Source organism: Meles meles, chromosome 21 (genome assembly GCF_922984935.1).
Source record: "Meles meles chromosome 21, mMelMel3.1 paternal haplotype, whole genome shotgun sequence".
Lineage (NCBI taxonomy): Eukaryota > Metazoa > Chordata > Mammalia > Carnivora > Mustelidae > Meles > Meles meles.
This window is the reverse complement of record NC_060086.1, coordinates 24,555,631-24,571,582: the sequence shown is the minus strand read 5'-3', so window position 1 is coordinate 24,571,582 and position 15,952 is coordinate 24,555,631. Positions and strand designations below refer to the sequence as shown.

The window sequence follows — 15,952 nt, the reverse complement described above, 5'->3', positions numbered from 1 at the left end:
GAGAGGTAGAAGCAGGCTCCTCGCTGAGCAGGGAGCCCGATGTGGGGCTTAATCTCAGGACTCTGGCATCATGACCTGAGCCAAAGGCAGATGCTTAAAATGACTGAGCCACCCGGGCACCCCTGCATAGGAATCTTTTTTTTTTCTCATAGGAATCTTTTAATAAGATTTTATATCACCAAAAACGTACACACACACACATAGATGAACCAATCATCACTTCAGCTTAAAACTCATTTGGATTATAATTTAATTAAATTCAAGCCATTTTTGTCTCAGGAGTGACCCCAGACCACATAATACATGACATATTCGTTTCATATGTACACAGAAGGGCTGGACCCAGCAAACCCAGCCTGGTTTCACCTGCTTGAGCAGAGCACTCTCTCTATCTCTGTACTCGGCTCCAGAGCAGACCTACAATCCAGTTCGGATGAACAGGTAAGGGGGCAGGTGGGAAGCCCCACTTGTTTCTTCTCCCAAGATGGGCTGAGGGTGAATCTGTACACCCCCCGCCCCCTGCCATGGACCAGGGTGGTTGGAAGCACAGAGTGAGGGGGTCAGGGTAAAATAACATGCTCTGGCTGGTTTCTAGGACTGGGCTTCCACAACCGAGCAGGATGCTCACAGTTTACTCCATTGGCCCCGTGGAAGGTCCTGGGGACCTAGAGATGGTGATAGGACACCAGCCTCATCCTGGGAGCACACAGTCAAGAAAAGTGGGCAGGGGAGCAAGGAAGCATGACACGGAGTGCTGGGTGTAATAAGTGGTCAGTGTCATGGCTATGGAAAGGGATGTTTGGCCAGGACACAATGGAAGGAAGGTGGGAGGGTCCCAACTCTTGGTGGGTCTCAGGGGCATCTTCACAGCGGAGCTGATGCCATTTGAGCTGTGTCTTCATTGATGAGCAGGAGTCACCGGGTGGAGGGTGGTGAGAGGGCGTTCCAGGCAGGGCATGATGCAGAGCTTCCCAGGGAGTGACAGTTCTGTGGCTGGAGTGTAGGGGGTGTTGGGGACAGGGCAGAAAAATTAGAGTGGACCCAGGATGACAGAGCTTTCCTTCCCTCAGGTTCCCGGGAGCCCTGGCACCTGGGATCATGTTTCCTGGGCATGAAGGCTGGGTTACAGCTTTCCCAGGGCCAATGTATGCTCAGTGAGTGAGTATTTGTAGGCTGGTCTTTCTGTACAGAGGAATCATTTCTGGTCCCCCTCCCCCATAGCCACTACTATGAAACAGGACATGCCGTCTGGCCCTCGGAGGATATGTACAAGACAGAGAGGCTATCATCTCTTCTTACCTGAGAACATTTGTCTAAGGAGGAGTAACATTTGGTTCTATGTTGTTTTTCTTCTGGAGCTGGGACCTAGTGGACAGGAGATGAAGAAAGATGGCCCCCTCGATGCCCAGGTTTCTGGGCCTGGTGGGGAGAAGCAGGGCAGGAGCTCTTGGAGGAAGGCTCCCATAACCAGGGGGCACCTGGTCTCAAGGAGGCCTGGGGTCTGGGTGGCCCAGAGCCACCAGGCAGGTGGGAGGGGTTGCTCAAAGGGCATACCTGAAGGACTGGGCCTTCCAGAGGAATCTTCTGGCCTTGGTGATCTCCTGGGCCAATCTCCTTAAATCATCGCCTTCAAACGGTGGCAACACGGGATCCTTGGAAAGGGGAAATGAATGTGAAGTTAGATCCATTAAATGACTGGATGCAACCTGAAAATCCAAAATCTCAGCAGAAAAATTTTAGAGTTAATCAAATGTGGCCTTCTACCCAATGCAGGAAATCCATAGGCTTTGGTTTACATACCTCCAGGGACAAAGAGGCAGCCGCTTAACCCACTGAGCCACCCAGGCGCCCCTGGGAGATGTACTTTAACCACCAAAAAGAACTCTGGAGTTCTGGTTGTCTTACTTGATCATTTGTGGCCCTGAAAATGTTATAACTGACAGCACCATGTTCCTAGAAGGTAGAAACATGTGCATAACTTTTCAGTCTGGTCAGAAGAGAATGGTGGGTAGTCTCCCCTTATCGCACATGCGTGATGGAAACCGTGACTGTACTAGATTTACTGCTTCGATCATGTGAGTATCTGTTTCAGTGACCTGAACACCGGGAGACAGAAATAGGCAGGACTCAAAGCACAGAGGTTAACAGTGTGGGTGTCCGGGCTCTGGCTTTACCATTTGCCATGTCCTTAGGTGTGTTCCTACTTCTTGCTGAGCCCATTTATTCATCTGTTTAATGGGTATAGTATTGGTTGAGAGGATTGAAAGGGGTAGCCTCTATAAAGCAATGACCGTGCACAAAGTAAGTGCTCAGTGAACGTGAACTGTTCTGTTATTTTTTTTAAAGATTTAATTAATTTAATTTAATTTTTTAAAGATTTTATTTATTTGACAGAGAGAGACACAACACAAGCAATGGGAAGGGAGAGAGAGAAGCAGGCTCCCTGCCAAGCAGGGAGCCCGATATAGGGCTTGATCCGGGGATCCCGGGATCGTGACCTGAGCCAGAATCGAGACTCAGCCCAACTGACTGAGCCACTCAGACACCCCAGAACTGCTCTATTATTAAACAAACCTCCGTGCCCTGCTTCTTCCCACCCTGAGGAGAGCCAGTCTAGAGGAAGAGCAGCAGGGAGACAGAACCCCTTCTAGCCAGTACTTCCTGGTCTCACAAGAGAAGCAGAGATCTTTCCAGTTAAGGTGGGGGGGAGAGAAACCCACCTCTGTGGACATTATATCGAGACATTTGAACAGGCTTGACTCCGTCGCTCCGCAAACCTACCCTTTCGTCCACGAAGCCCTTGGTCAGTAGGCCATGGATTCTGAGGAGTGTGTCCTCGTCAACGGGGCAGTGGTAGCGTCCCCCGGTGAGGGCAGCCAGGTTTCTCAGGAAGTCAGCTGCTGTCCTAGTCGGGAGAACAGAGGGGCTGGGACCAAGCCCGCTGACAGTCAGGCAAATTCCCTGCGGTGCCCCCAGGCTGTGGGGAGCTCAAGTCTGTGGGGCAGCCTCGGGCCTGGAGGCTCTTGAGAACAGTCAGCATCACAGGTCCAGCCCCTGTCAGTTTATGGGCAGCGGCAGTGGCCGCAGGAAGCAGACTGACTGCTGTCCCCAGTGAGCATGGAAACACACAGCCAGCACACGGTCCTTAATCTAGCTGGTGCCTGCTCCTACAGGTTAGGCCTGGTGGGGACACGGGTGTGACCTTCATGGAGCATGTGGTTTAGACAGCGTTCAAACACGTACCCAAGTCATCACAGTTTTGCCAGTGACATTAAAGTCTTTTTCCAAAGAAGCAGAATCTCTCTGGTCTAACCCATGTTCCTCTACAGTGATGGTTTATAAAAATAACCATCACGATGCTACTTTATGCTCTTGGCCCCTCAACATTCACCAGGGGGCTCCTGAGAAAGATCAGGATGGAGAAGACTGTGCGTGCCTGTGGGAATCGGCATATATCTGCTTCCAGGCTGGAGAGAGTCAGGAGACGGGTTCTCGGATGTGGACAGAGGGCTTTACCCTGGCATAGCACCTGCCAGGGCCCTTCTCCTTTCTCATGTATGCGTTGGGGCCCAGGAGAGATCAGGGTCTAAGGGGAAGCCCTGGATGGGGCGAGTCGCTCAGACCTTGGCCCTCACACACACAGCCCTGGGAGAGGAACACAGCTCAGACCCTGCTCCTTCCGGCCTACCTGCCTGAGCGGTTCAGGGAAATGGTGTGGATTTTCACATCTCTTTTCTCCTTGAGTCTTTGGACTTCGCGCAGAATAAGGCTGCAGCTTGAATCTGGCTTCCCGTCAGTCAGGAGGTACAATCCTTCCACATCATGAAAACTGAAAGCTTTCTGAAAGAGTGCGCACAAACAGATGGTCTGGCTGAGGGACAGGTGCTCACCGAGAAAGGCCAAAACCAGCTGCCTGCTGTGTGTCTGACTGGATCCCACTGGCTTGTCCGTGAAGAGCGAGAGGACACCCCCTCCCCCACCCCTCACCTGTCCACAGACCAAGGAGGCTGCCCAGATTGAGGAGAAAGAGCACAGCCCACTTCCTGGCTGGTTAACCCCAGCGAGTCCCTTAACCTCTCTGAGCCTCTGTGTCTTCATCTATAGAGTGAGAACAAGAATCCCTTTCTTCCTTGGCTGTTCCGAAGATGAAATAAGGTAACACGTATTTGATCTACAAGTGCTCTTTGTGATTTGAAAGCCTCAGGCTGTATCCGTAGAGGGGGTGAGGGTATTTCTGTTTGGCTGCTGGGGTTGGGCTCCGTGGGAGGACTTGCCAGTAACGCTTGCAGGATGGAGGTGCCCCCCTGAGCGCCCAGGTGGGTCACCCACTGCATGGCCTCGTGGCATGCCGCATCGGTGGTCTCCACCAGAGTGTCCCGCCACAGTCGCAGGTCCTCCGCAAAGCTGAGCAGGTTGAAGCTGGGGAGGCGGGGAGAGGAGGTGGGGGGGCAGAGAGGAGGTGAAAGGGAGGAGATAGAAGGTGACTGGCTGAAGTAATCCCGAGGACAGCGTCAGGCCCCCTTCTGGGAGCTCCCGGGGGGCCCCTCGGGGAGAAGGAGGAGACGGCAGGCACCGAAGATTCCCAGTGCAGACCGATCTAGATTAACTTCCCACCTCGGCCCTTTGCAGCATAGGCGATCTCTGGTGAATGACTTAGCCTCCCTAAATCCTAATCTCTTTTTCTGAAAAATGGGGATAATACCGACAATACCTTGTGGGGGCGCGTGGGGGCGCTGTGAGGATTGAAGGAAATCATGCCTGGAAAGTGCCTGGTGTGTGGAAAGTGCTCAATAAGTGTTCAGTCTTATTAATAAGAAGGCAAGAATGAGTCCCAGCCTAGGAGAGTCTCCTGCAGTCTCCTAGCGCCCACCTCACTGCTTAGAGAGAACAACCCGAACGGCCCCTCTCTTAAAAAATCAAGTTTGGCTGAAATCCACAATTCAAGGCCGCCTGGTGGTTCCTTGGCTCTGCCTGCAATGGTCCCCCGGGCTCGAGATGGATTTCTAAAGGCTGCTTTACTTCTGCAACAGGGTGTGGTGTTCTTTACTGCTCAAACAAGCTATGCCTCCAGGCCTCGTGAAGGGTGAAGAGGGAAGCCCCACGAACTGGCCCCCTACCCGCTCGCGCCCCTGCCTCTCACCTGTCACAGTGCTTCCGCAGCTGCTCCCAAATCAGCAGGATCAGCTCCGTCTTCACCTGCTGCAGGGCGGGGCCCACAGACCCCGACGTGTCCACCAGGATGCACACTCGGCTCTCCAAAACGGCGCCAAACAGTCGGCGGCTCCCTGCTCCAAGGTGGGGCAGAGGCAGGGAAGGAGTGAGGGGTCGCTCCCTCTCCGCCTCCCCGGGGTGGTTTTTCTCAAAGCAGCTGTCAAATACCAGGTCTGCCAAATATGCCTGTTGCCTGACTGATCACCGATCAGATGTCAGCCCACTGGGAGAGGGCCTTGGTGGTGGTGCTGGTGGGCTGTCAGTTGTCCAGGGCAGAGCCGGTCAGTGGTGTGGGCTTTGGGAGGTCAAGGTTTTAGCTCTGGCTTTGCCCGTGAGCTGTGATCACTTGCACAAGTGGTTATAATTGCTCTGGCCTTGGGGTGCCTGGGAGGCTCAGACGGTTGAGCGTCTGCCTTCAGCTCGGGTCATGATCTCAGGGTCCTAGGATCAAGCCCCACATCGGGCTCCCTGCTCAGCAGGAGTCTGCTTCTGCCTCTCCCTCTGCTCCTCCCTCCTGCTCGTGCTCTCTCTCTCCTCAAATAAATAAAAAATCTTTAAAAAAACCTGCTCTGGTCTTGAGTTTTCTCATTGCTACAGTTAAGCGATGGGACAAAGTAGTGTCACAGTATCGTCTGGAGCTGGAAAAGATGTTACAGAGAGTGGAGTCCCTTAGCGGGTCAACAGAAATCAGCAGAGCCTGGCACTGCGCCCTCATGGAGCTGAGAGTGGGGCAAGGAAGACACATGTTAGATCAACAGTTACGGCTTGGGACAGTGTCCGGAGCACATCCTGGGGAGAATCTGAATTCCGTGGGTGAGCTACCCCTGCAGAAGGAGTGGTAGCGAGCGGAAGAAAGAGGCGGAGGTGTGGAGGGAACAGCCTGGGAAAGCCTGATTCACAACATTCAGTGGCTTCCAACTGCTCTTAGGACAAAAGACTAAGTCCGGGCATGGCCTCGTCTCTCTGGGATGGTCTCACCCTAACTCTCCCTCACTCTCAGCTACACCGGCTTCCCCTTTTTTTTTTTTTAATTTATGTAGAAAGAGGGGCGCCTGGGTAGCTCAGTGGGTTAAAGCCTCTGCCTTCGGCTCGGGTCATGGTCCCAGGGTCCTGGGATCCAGCCCCACATCGGGCTCTCTGCTTGGCGGGTAGCCTGCTTCCTCCTCTCTCTCTCTCTGCCTGCGTCTCTGCCTACTTGTGATCTCTATCTGTCAAATAAATAAATAAAATCTTTAAAAAAAATTTATGTAGAAAGAGAGAGTGTATGTGTAAGCAGAGAGAGGGGCAAAGGGAAAGGGAGAGATTGATTCTCAAGCAGACTCCTCACTGAGCATGGAGTCCAATGTGAGGCTCGATCTCACCACCCTGAGATCATGACCTGAGCCGAAATCAAGAGTCTGATGCTTCACCAATGGAGCCATCCAGGTGCCCCTCACATTGGCTTTCTTTTAGTTTTTGTGTTCAGCATCCCCTCACTAACTGCCTCCCTAGCACCTCAGACAGGCCTATCTTTCCTCTCTTTGCCCAGCTAACATCTACTCATTCTTCAGGCTGAAATATCACCTCCTCAGGAAAGCCTTCCATGATTTTCCTGTCCAGGCCTGTCGCCCCCTTAGAGACTCACCCTGTACCACGCCCATCTCCTCTCTATGTGTCACTCTTGTGACATTAGACTTATTTGTGAGACTCTTTGGTTAACATCTGCCTCCTAAACCGTATGCTTCATGAGCTCAGGGGCTGTGTTGGGTGTCGCCTTCTACCATCTCCTCAGCGCCTGACAGGAGAACGGCCATATTGGTCGAATAATGAATGAATGAGTGAATAAGTGAAATAGCCCTGGGTTTTGAAGTGTTGGTGGCTTTTGAAGTATTAAGTGGTATTGGGGTGCGCACCTGTGTGTGAGGTGGGGACTGAGTTCATGGCATGGAAGGCAGAAGGGGCCGCAGCCTCACTAGTCTTCACACCCTTCCCAGCAGCGAACATGCATTGGGATTGGAGAGAGGCACGTGACCTCTTTGTCCCATGTCAGCCTCTGACCTGACAACTACACCTGGAGCTGGCAGCCCCCCTCCAGGGGCTTTGGGAAGCGCAGTCATCGCTCTACTCCACTGCACATGGTCTGTTTTACCAAGTTCTACCGCAGAGGACTGGAAAACAATGAATTTGCACAGGATCCTGAGGGCCTCCCCCTAGGGACTTCTATAAAAGGTTTCCTCTTTCCTTCTGCCTGTTGTCCCAGGAACCGTCCAGGCCCCAAAGCCTCAACGCCCCCCTGTCCAGCTCAAGCTACCTACCTGGCCTCTCGGACTTGATGCTTCTGCGATCCCCAGCCCACTCTTCTCTAGGATGTGAGCCTGATTCTTCTGGGCAGCCCTCCTATTTGTCTGCCCTGAAGGGGCCTTGGTGCTCTTTGTAAAGAACAAGGGGACTCTTCTCTGTTGGGACCCCCTCCCATAACTACCTTCATTGACCCCTGAGGGGTCCAGTCAATACTGAATTGAGCCTCTTGAGGGTGAGCACCTCGGTCACATCCAGGAAGGCAAGGGGTGGGGGACATGGCCTTGCAGGATGGGCCTGGACAGGCCTGCATTCTCTCTTGTGCCATTTGGCCCACACTCCTCCCTGACATCCGGCAGCTTGCCTGACCTCGGAACCCAGAAATCATGTTGTGCCTGGATGACCCTCCTGGCCTCACCCCTGACCTGACAGTTTGTGCACCTTGCCTGGGAAGGACGGGCCCTGGTCCCTGGGGTTGACCTTGTGCTTCCCCTCATGCCCCTCCCGCCCTCCAGGATGGCAGGCAGGCTCACCGGACAGCAGCCACTGCAGCCTCTGGACATAGCGCCTCATCACCTTCTCCAGGCACGTGATGTACGCTTCCATTTCCCTGGGCGTCCAGTGGATGTGTCTCACTATCCCCTGGATCAAGGCAAGCCAAGGCAGAAGGGCCTCCGTCAGCTACGTCTTCAGATCCCCATCACCCCCGTAAACGGTTCAGTCAGTTGTGGTTCATAATTTCTAAAACACCTTTAGGCATTATATATTTACTTATAGGCTTTTTTCTTTGATCAAACTACCAGATTTATCATTCTAAAAGGGGAAGGGGAGTTGGGATGATGGTTTGATGCCAAATATGGTCACTGTGATAATAAAACAACATAGCATCTCTAAATTTTAAATTAGAAAACCCTTAACGGTAGGACAAGAAGTCCATAAACGTCAAACTAAAAGATGACCACAGACAGAGAAGGGGACAGATAGTATGATGAAACTCCCATAAAATCTTCCTGGTGAATAATTTTGAACTTGGTGGCTCCTTCTGGCTTTCTAGTTTCCCCTAACATTGATCATGTCATATCAAATGGCAAGGGTAGAAATAGAAAATGGGATCTTCTAAAGAAAGAACATATGATTTGTTTTTCATTTGTACTAAACTTCCTTGTTCCAGTGTCAAAACAAAGAAAAAAACTACCTCCAAACTACAAACTAGAGAACACCGTCACCTCACCCCTGGGGTGGAGAGGGGAAGGGAAGCCCCCAGTCCCCGCCATCCTGATAGAACCATCAGCAGAATTGGGGTACAGACTTCTGGTGAGCTCTTCAGCTGCTGCCTCATTCTCAGCTACTGTTTCTCATTCCCATGCTGTGGAGCACGTCCAGCTCTGGGGGGGCGGGGGCGGGGGCGGGCCCTCGGCGGGCCCTCCCCCCGTTGACTTTTCCTCCAATGGGATCTGCATTTTCCATTTGCCGAGAGCCATCCCACTTTGTGGATAGAAGCAGGAAGAGAGGCCGTGGCCCAGACATGCACATGGAGTTCCCCCCAACACACTGGCCCATTTGTGGCTGATCGCAGGCAGGGGGTAGGAGAAAGGGAAGGAGAGCAACAAAACCCACAACTCACGTTGATTTCTATGCTGGGCAGGATGCTGCAGTATTTGGCTGACACCAGCCCCTGGACTGACTTCTGATGAGTGCAGCTGGGACCCATGTATCTGGAGATTTCCATATTCAGTTTTTTGAGCCCATAATTTGCTACCCACTTGAGAATAAAGGAAAGAAACTATTATCTTGGGTAATAGAGGCTTAAATGAATGATGGTCTGATTCATCTACTAAAACCCTGTGTTTGAAATCTGTCTTGTGCTTAAAACGTGAGGTTCTTAGGTCCTCACCGAGCATCCATGGCACGTGGATTCCTTCCCCTGCACTGGGGAGAGATGCACAGGAAATACGGGAATGGGGAACACAATTTACAGAGCATCTGCTACTTCCAAGTCTGGTGGACATTCCTGGTTCCCCAGGATCTATTTCAAGCCTCTCCCACAAAATTCAAGTGGAAAGCCATGATTGGTCTGAAGTTCAGACTCTAAACCAATGAGGATAACCTCAGTCTCTTTGTCTCTGTGAGAGATCCAAGGATGGGCAGCCTCACCGCCCTTAGGCATGGCTCTGGCATTGGCCCCATCGGAACCAAGCTCAGACGTTTAAAGAATGGCTATGGGGAGAAAGATGTTCTACCTTTAGGATAGGAACAAGAAGGGGGATTTCTGCTGCTTGCAACCCAAAGATGGATGCCACTAAGTGATCTACACAAAATATACTTTAACAGTCATCAATTCTATCAGATAGGAACAACTGTCTTCATTTTTACAAACGAGGACACAGAGATTGAGTGTAGCTAAATGACTTGCCCAAGGTCACCCAGCTAGGAAGTGGCTGGCCCAGGTTTCAAACATAGGTCTACTTAACTCTTTCCCCACCCGCCACATTAAGCCGTCATTGTAAGCACGTTTGTCCCCACTTCCAAGTACGTCCATCTTCCTAGAAGTGGAAGGTTGGTGGAAGGAATTATTGCCTGAGGGACATGTGCTGGTGCTGAGGACTCGTACCTCTTGGCTTGAGCAAACTCTATCCTTCCTGGGCAGCTGGATGGACGTGCTAACCCTTCGTATGCCCCTTCCTTGAGGGTACTTCTTGTATATGAAGCCTAGGAGAAACAGGGAGGTTATCCTGCATACCTCCCGTCACTCCACTCTTCTTCTCCTCCTCTCCCCACTTGGGCTTACTTTGGCATGTTAATTTCTCTGTCAATCAAGTCAGCTGGAAAATCCTTAGGGGCAATTTGCTGAAGGGTAGAAGGGAGACTGCCAGGGGAAGCAGGCTGTAACCTCCCCTCTCCACACCTCAGTGAATCGTTACTAGGATTTCTACCATTTCGCAGTAATCAATGGTGGAGCCGTAGGGACCTGAGGACACTCATCTCCACTCCCTTCCCAATTTCCCCATCAGCCTGAGCGTGGAGGACACTTCCTCTGATGGATGGGCGGTGAGTGGTGTCAAGAAATTGCATGCCGCCTTCCCCGGGCTGGGAGACCTGAGTGGCTTGAGGGTAGGCACTGCTGCTCACCTCCTGGGACAGCTGGAGAGGGTCTCCCTCCCACAGGGCCTGCTGACCCTACAGTTCCTACAGGGGACAGAGCTGTTCAGACGTTTGTGCAGTCTCCAACTCACCCACGTTATTCCCTGATTCTGTATAAAAAAGGGAGAGAGAGGTCTCTGCTTCCCTCCACGTGGTCTTCCTCCTCCGTTTTGCAATCCCTTCTCTCACGGGCCAGGCTGCAGCGAGGGGACAAGAGGTCTGTCGGCTGGAGCAGTCTCATGGGGTCATGTGGTGATGCTGTCCAGCTTTGTCTTAGAGACCTGTCGATTCCAGCTCTGCTGTGCCTTTGAAACTGGGCACCAAGATGGCTTTGAGGTCCTTTGGGATGACCCCAAGCCTTCTGGCCTCCCCTGGAGCAGCAGTAGCTGGAGTGACCATTGACCCAGCACCGATGTATCCCAGGTGGGGTGCTAAGAGCTTTCTGGACCCCTGTCTCATTTTAGCCTCCCAGCGCCCCAGATTACAGACGAGGTAAGGTGGGCTCAGAGTCTGTCAGGGCAGGGCCAAGATTCTACCCAGGTCTTGCTGACTCCACCGCTCTGCTTGGGACCATTCTGCCGGGTCTCTGACCTTGGAAACAAGATACATGGCCTTGGTGCTATGAGCTGAATACTTTAGGAAACATACTGATGCTGGTCACGACCAGCTGGCCCTGGTCATTATCCGTAGCCCCTCTGGGCCTATATGTCTTTATCAGTAAAACGGGGAACGGAGAGATGAGCTGTCCCACGGGAGGAATTCTTGTAAGCTTTTGATGGGACAATCTTAGCGGAAGGGCTGGCCCGTGGTCAAGACTCAGGATCATCCATCACTTCAGTGACTGTCTTATCTAATTCCTCCTCTGCCGGGCCCGCCGCCCCTCCCCCCATGGGCCTCACCTGGTGGGACGCCTGCTCTGCTGCTGGGGGGCCGCCAAGTCAGAGTGTGCACGGGGGAGCTCTTCTCTCTGTCAGAGTCGTCTTTAAGGCTCTAGAAAACAGGCGGTCTTTCCCATCAGTGGCCTGGTCTCCGTGACAGGCCCAGACTGTGCATGGCTTACTTCCATCCCAGGGGCTGCGTGTCCGGGAAGCTCTGTCCACATAGGCACTGTCTTCATTCAAAGAATTCACCAGGTTCCAGGAGCCAGCCCAGAGACCTCGTCTTCCCCGGACTTCCCAAATTCTGGGATGAAACCCGAGTCTCAACCTGACCATTAGGAATCTGTGCAGGGAGGGGCCATTGGGAGCAGAATCTCTAACATGTTGGTCCCATCTCCTGCTGCAGACATAGAGGAGGACTGTGGGTTTTGAGGTTAAAAAAAAAAGTGTATGCATGTGTGGGGTGTGTGTGTGTATACGTGTGTGTGTGTTTAATAACAGCGAGGGAGGCATGTTAGGATGGCCATGGGATTTGCCAGAATTTTCTACAGTTACCTGCCCTTCCTGCTGGACCAGGATTTGGGGGCCTCCAGCATAATAAACAACCACTCAGGTAAGTTCCGTGGCCTATTGGGCACGTCCGTTCTAAGGGAGGAGTTCTTCCTCCCTGGGCACAAGGGGAAAGTGACGATGGTTGAACAAAATCACCCAGGGCCCTGGACCAGCTCACATGGCTAGGCAAGCTGTTGTGGTTGCTCGTTGCTGCCCCGCTGAGGGAGCCCCCAGCCCTGTTTCCAGGAGACTTTTTGGAGGCTCTGGTACAGCCTGAGCCTCTTCCTGCTGAACAAGCTCAGGAGGCAGCCCCCAAGACTCTCGGGTTTCATCCCAGAATTTGCCTCAGGGCTGGCCCCTGGGATCTGGAAGAGTCCTACTGAGACAGCAGTAAGCTACACAGGATCCACACGGATTCTCTCTTCCTGCAAATGCACTGTGTTCACAAGGACCTGTGGGTCCGTGACATGCTGAAGGGCTCCGGACATCTGCCTGTCGGCTTGCAAGCACTGGAGTCGGGGTCCTCTGAGGTCCCTCTGATTTCTGCAGTGCGGTGGACATTTTACGCAAGACAGATGTGCCAGGCTGTGATGGGGATAAGGCCCGAGCAGGCACGGGCCCACCCTCAAGGTCCTTCAGGTCCCTGCCAAGCCTCGGGCAGCAGGAGCCCATTACGTGCCCTAATACCCTAGTTCCTTTGCCCCCAAGACCCCCTCCTGGATAAGCCCTCCTGCCTTATAGCCATCAGACGTCTCGGTGGGTGCCAATTCCACGGAGTCCTGACTACCGGCTAGGGAGCAAAGTTGAGATAGCCAGGCAGAGTCAAAGGTGGATGGCGAGGAGGCCAGTGATGCCCCGAGGGCTGAGAAGCAGGTCCCCCCAGAGGAGCTCCTCCCCCATAAGGTCAGGGCTGGAGGTACTCTGGGGATGCTCACCCCTGAACCCCCTGCCTCCACCCCTGCTGAGCCTGGGGTTTGGGGGCCTGGCCCAGGCCATTTCAAGATCTAGGAAAGACCAGGAGACAAGGTGGCAACAAAATCCTCTGTGTGTAATTAGGGAGGGGAGTCAAACCATTCTGGCCACTGAGGCAGCTGCGGGTTTGGAAGAAAAGACTTTCTTGGGCTGACTTCTTTGCTTGAACATCTTCAGCTTTTCCTTCAGGAGAACTGCACTTTCCGGTTCTTTTCCAGACTGTTTCTTCAGGGAAGATACCAGTAAGGCACACTGCAAGGGGAGATTGGGAGGGTCAGCAGCACACCCGCCATGGTGTGTCTCCAAGCAGGCGACACCCCTCCACACACACACACACACACACACACACACACACACAGCAGGAGAGACTGGGTCCACTGGGACCTCTGGATCCTCTTTCTTTCTCTCTCTTTTTTTTTTTAAATGTTTATTTATTGATTGATTTGGCAGACAGAGATCACAAGTAGGCAGAGAGAGGGGGATGAAGCAGGCTCCCTGCCGAACAGAGAGCCCGATGTGGGGCTCGATCCCAGGACCCTGGGATCATGACCTGAGCCGAAGGCAGAGGCTTAACCCACTGAGCCACCCAGGCACCCCTGGACTCCTCTTTCTATCCCTAGAATGGCTCCTGGGGCTGAGAGCACTAGGAATCAATCCCATTAATAATAAGCCCCATGTATTATTGGGACGCCTCAGGCACTGAGCTAGTCAATGCCTGGAGGTCTCAAACCCTCTTGCCAACAAGGCATGCCAGCTATGCTTTTAGGGCAAAGGCTATCTTAGCCCCATTTTACAGACAAGGAACCCAAAGCTCCATGAGTTTAAGGGATGTGCCCAAGGCCACACTACTCATATGTAGAGGACCTTCAATTCAAACCCAGGTGTGTCTGGTTCCAAGACAGGGCTTTCCCTACTCAGACCCAGCGCCACATACGCCCATCCGTTCCCCACATACCCCGGGCCGATGTTGGCAGAATAACGTTTAACACTTGGTGCCTTTTGACAACACATTTCTCTACTGCCTGAAAGCTGCCCCAGGGATTCTCCAAGCAAATGAAGACACCGTTTGAACATAAATCACACCCTAGGAAGGGTGTGTTGAACCGTTACTGCCCACTAACACTTTATGAATGTTTGTCAGATGAGGGAACAGACTAAGGTGCACTTGAGAAGGAGTAAGAAAAGCACCAAAGAAGCATCCCTCCAGGGAAGGCAGCTGGGGCATGACTGGGGAGCCAGAGAGATAAGCCATGGAGGCCGTGGAGGGAGTGAACCTGAAGCTATGGCCCTGCCCTCCCAGGAGCTCACGCTGTGGTCAGGGGGATGTCGCCCTGCAATTGGTGGCAATGCAAATGCCAAGTCAGGCGGGTCTCCTTCATGGGCTCTTCCTCCCTCCCCACCTTGACCGTGACCCCCTTCATGCTATGCGTCTACCCCCATGGCTTGAACTGCTCCACATCTACCTCCAGCCCCTAACTTTTCCCCCCTGTCTTAAGGACCCCCATTGGCCAGCTCCCAAGCCCCACAAACTCTCCTTTGTCCCAGGCCCACCCTGCTGCATCCCGACAGGATCTTCTCCTGTAATCTCTCTCTTGGTCAATGGCAGCTCTGTCTACCAGGTCTCCCAGCAAGGAACTTGGGAGTTACTCTGGAATTCTTCCTCCTTCCTCTTCCTCTTCCTTCCCATGCTTTCCATCGCCAGAAATCTGGTCAGTTCTTCCTTAAATGTTCTCATGTCCATTTCCTCATCCCTGTTCTCATGGCTCCTGACACAACCTGGCTCTTTTCTACCCCTCTCATCTCAACAGCATTCTCTGAGGAAGTAACATTTTAGTGAATCTTGAATAATAAAGAGCAACCTATGGGTGATCTGGGAGGGGACGGCAGGCACAGATGCCCCAAGTAGAGGAATGAGTTTGGGAATGAGCTCCCACACTCAAGGACCTCCAAGGAGGCGAGGATGCTTAACCATGACTTGTAGGAAACTCCCATGTTTCATCCAAAGCCTTGGGTGTCAGTGGATCAAGACATGGGGAGGGAAGCAGATAGGGGATGAGTTGTGTCCCCCAGAAAAATGTGTGGTAGTCCAAAACCCCCGTACGTGTGAACGTGACCTTCCTTGGAAATGGGGTCTTTGTAAATGTAATGAAGATGTAAGTTCATGAGGTTATACTGGAGAAGGGTGTGCCCTTAATCCAAAAGGACTGGGATCCCTGCAGGAGAAGCGATGCAGACACACACGGGGGAAGGGAGCCCGTTGAAGGTGGAGGCAGAGGAGTGCCCGGGTGGCTCAGTGGGTTAAGCCTCTGCCTTCAGCTCAGGTCATGATCTCAGGGTCCTGGGAGCAAGCCCCACATCTCTGCTAAGCAGAGAGCCTGCTTCCCCTTCTCTCTCTCTCTCTGCCTGCCTCTCTGCCTACTTGTGATCTCTCTCTCTCTCTGTCAAATAAATAAATAAATTTTTTTTAAAAAAGGTGGAGACAGGGGTGCCTGGGTGGCTCAGTGGGTTAAAGCCTCTGCCTTCGGCTCAGGTCATGATCTCAGGGTCCTGGGATCGAGCCCCACATCGGGCTCTCTGCTCCACGGGGAGCCTGCTTCCTCCTCTCTCTCTGCCTGCCTCTCTGCCTGGTTGTGATTTCTCTCTGTCAAATAAATAAAATATTAAAAAAAAAAAAAAAAGGTGGAGACAGAACTGGGAGCTGTGTTGCCACCGCCAAGGAATGCCAAGGATTGCTGGTGACAAGGCCTCTGTCCTTGACTAAACTTTAGTTGGTCTCCTCTGAGCGTTCTTCTTGACTCAGCCTTGACTTTGGCCTATTAAACCAAGTTTTAGCAAAGAATCCTGTTAAGCCTGTTTGGCAAGGATCCCCCTACTCTTAATATCTAATTAAGTTCCTCTTAGTAAATTTCTGTCCACTGACC

At 52.6% G+C, this 15,952-nt stretch overlaps 1 protein-coding gene across 1 annotated transcript in view; it reads right to left on the bottom strand.

Annotated features, from left to right (window-relative positions):
- Positions 1–265: 265 nt before the first annotated feature.
- The window catches only part of VWA3A (von Willebrand factor A domain containing 3A), a 76,798-nt gene continuing 61,111 nt past the window's right edge, over positions 266–15,952 (bottom strand). The window contains exons 23-35 of the mRNA XM_045993203.1: positions 13,131–13,283; positions 11,529–11,619; positions 10,722–10,826; positions 10,100–10,197; positions 9,113–9,250; positions 8,022–8,130; positions 5,141–5,285; positions 4,275–4,419; positions 3,689–3,840; positions 2,782–2,905; positions 1,555–1,652; positions 1,300–1,365; positions 266–993 (exon numbers count right to left, since the gene is read on the bottom strand). Of these exons, the coding sequence (XP_045849159.1) occupies positions 1,314–1,365; positions 1,555–1,652; positions 2,782–2,905; positions 3,689–3,840; positions 4,275–4,419; positions 5,141–5,285; positions 8,022–8,130; positions 9,113–9,250; positions 10,100–10,197; positions 10,722–10,826; positions 11,529–11,619; positions 13,131–13,283 (1,410 nt within the window). The 3' untranslated portion in view covers positions 266–993; positions 1,300–1,313. The remainder of the gene's footprint in view (positions 994–1,299; positions 1,366–1,554; positions 1,653–2,781; positions 2,906–3,688; positions 3,841–4,274; positions 4,420–5,140; positions 5,286–8,021; positions 8,131–9,112; positions 9,251–10,099; positions 10,198–10,721; positions 10,827–11,528; positions 11,620–13,130; positions 13,284–15,952) is intronic.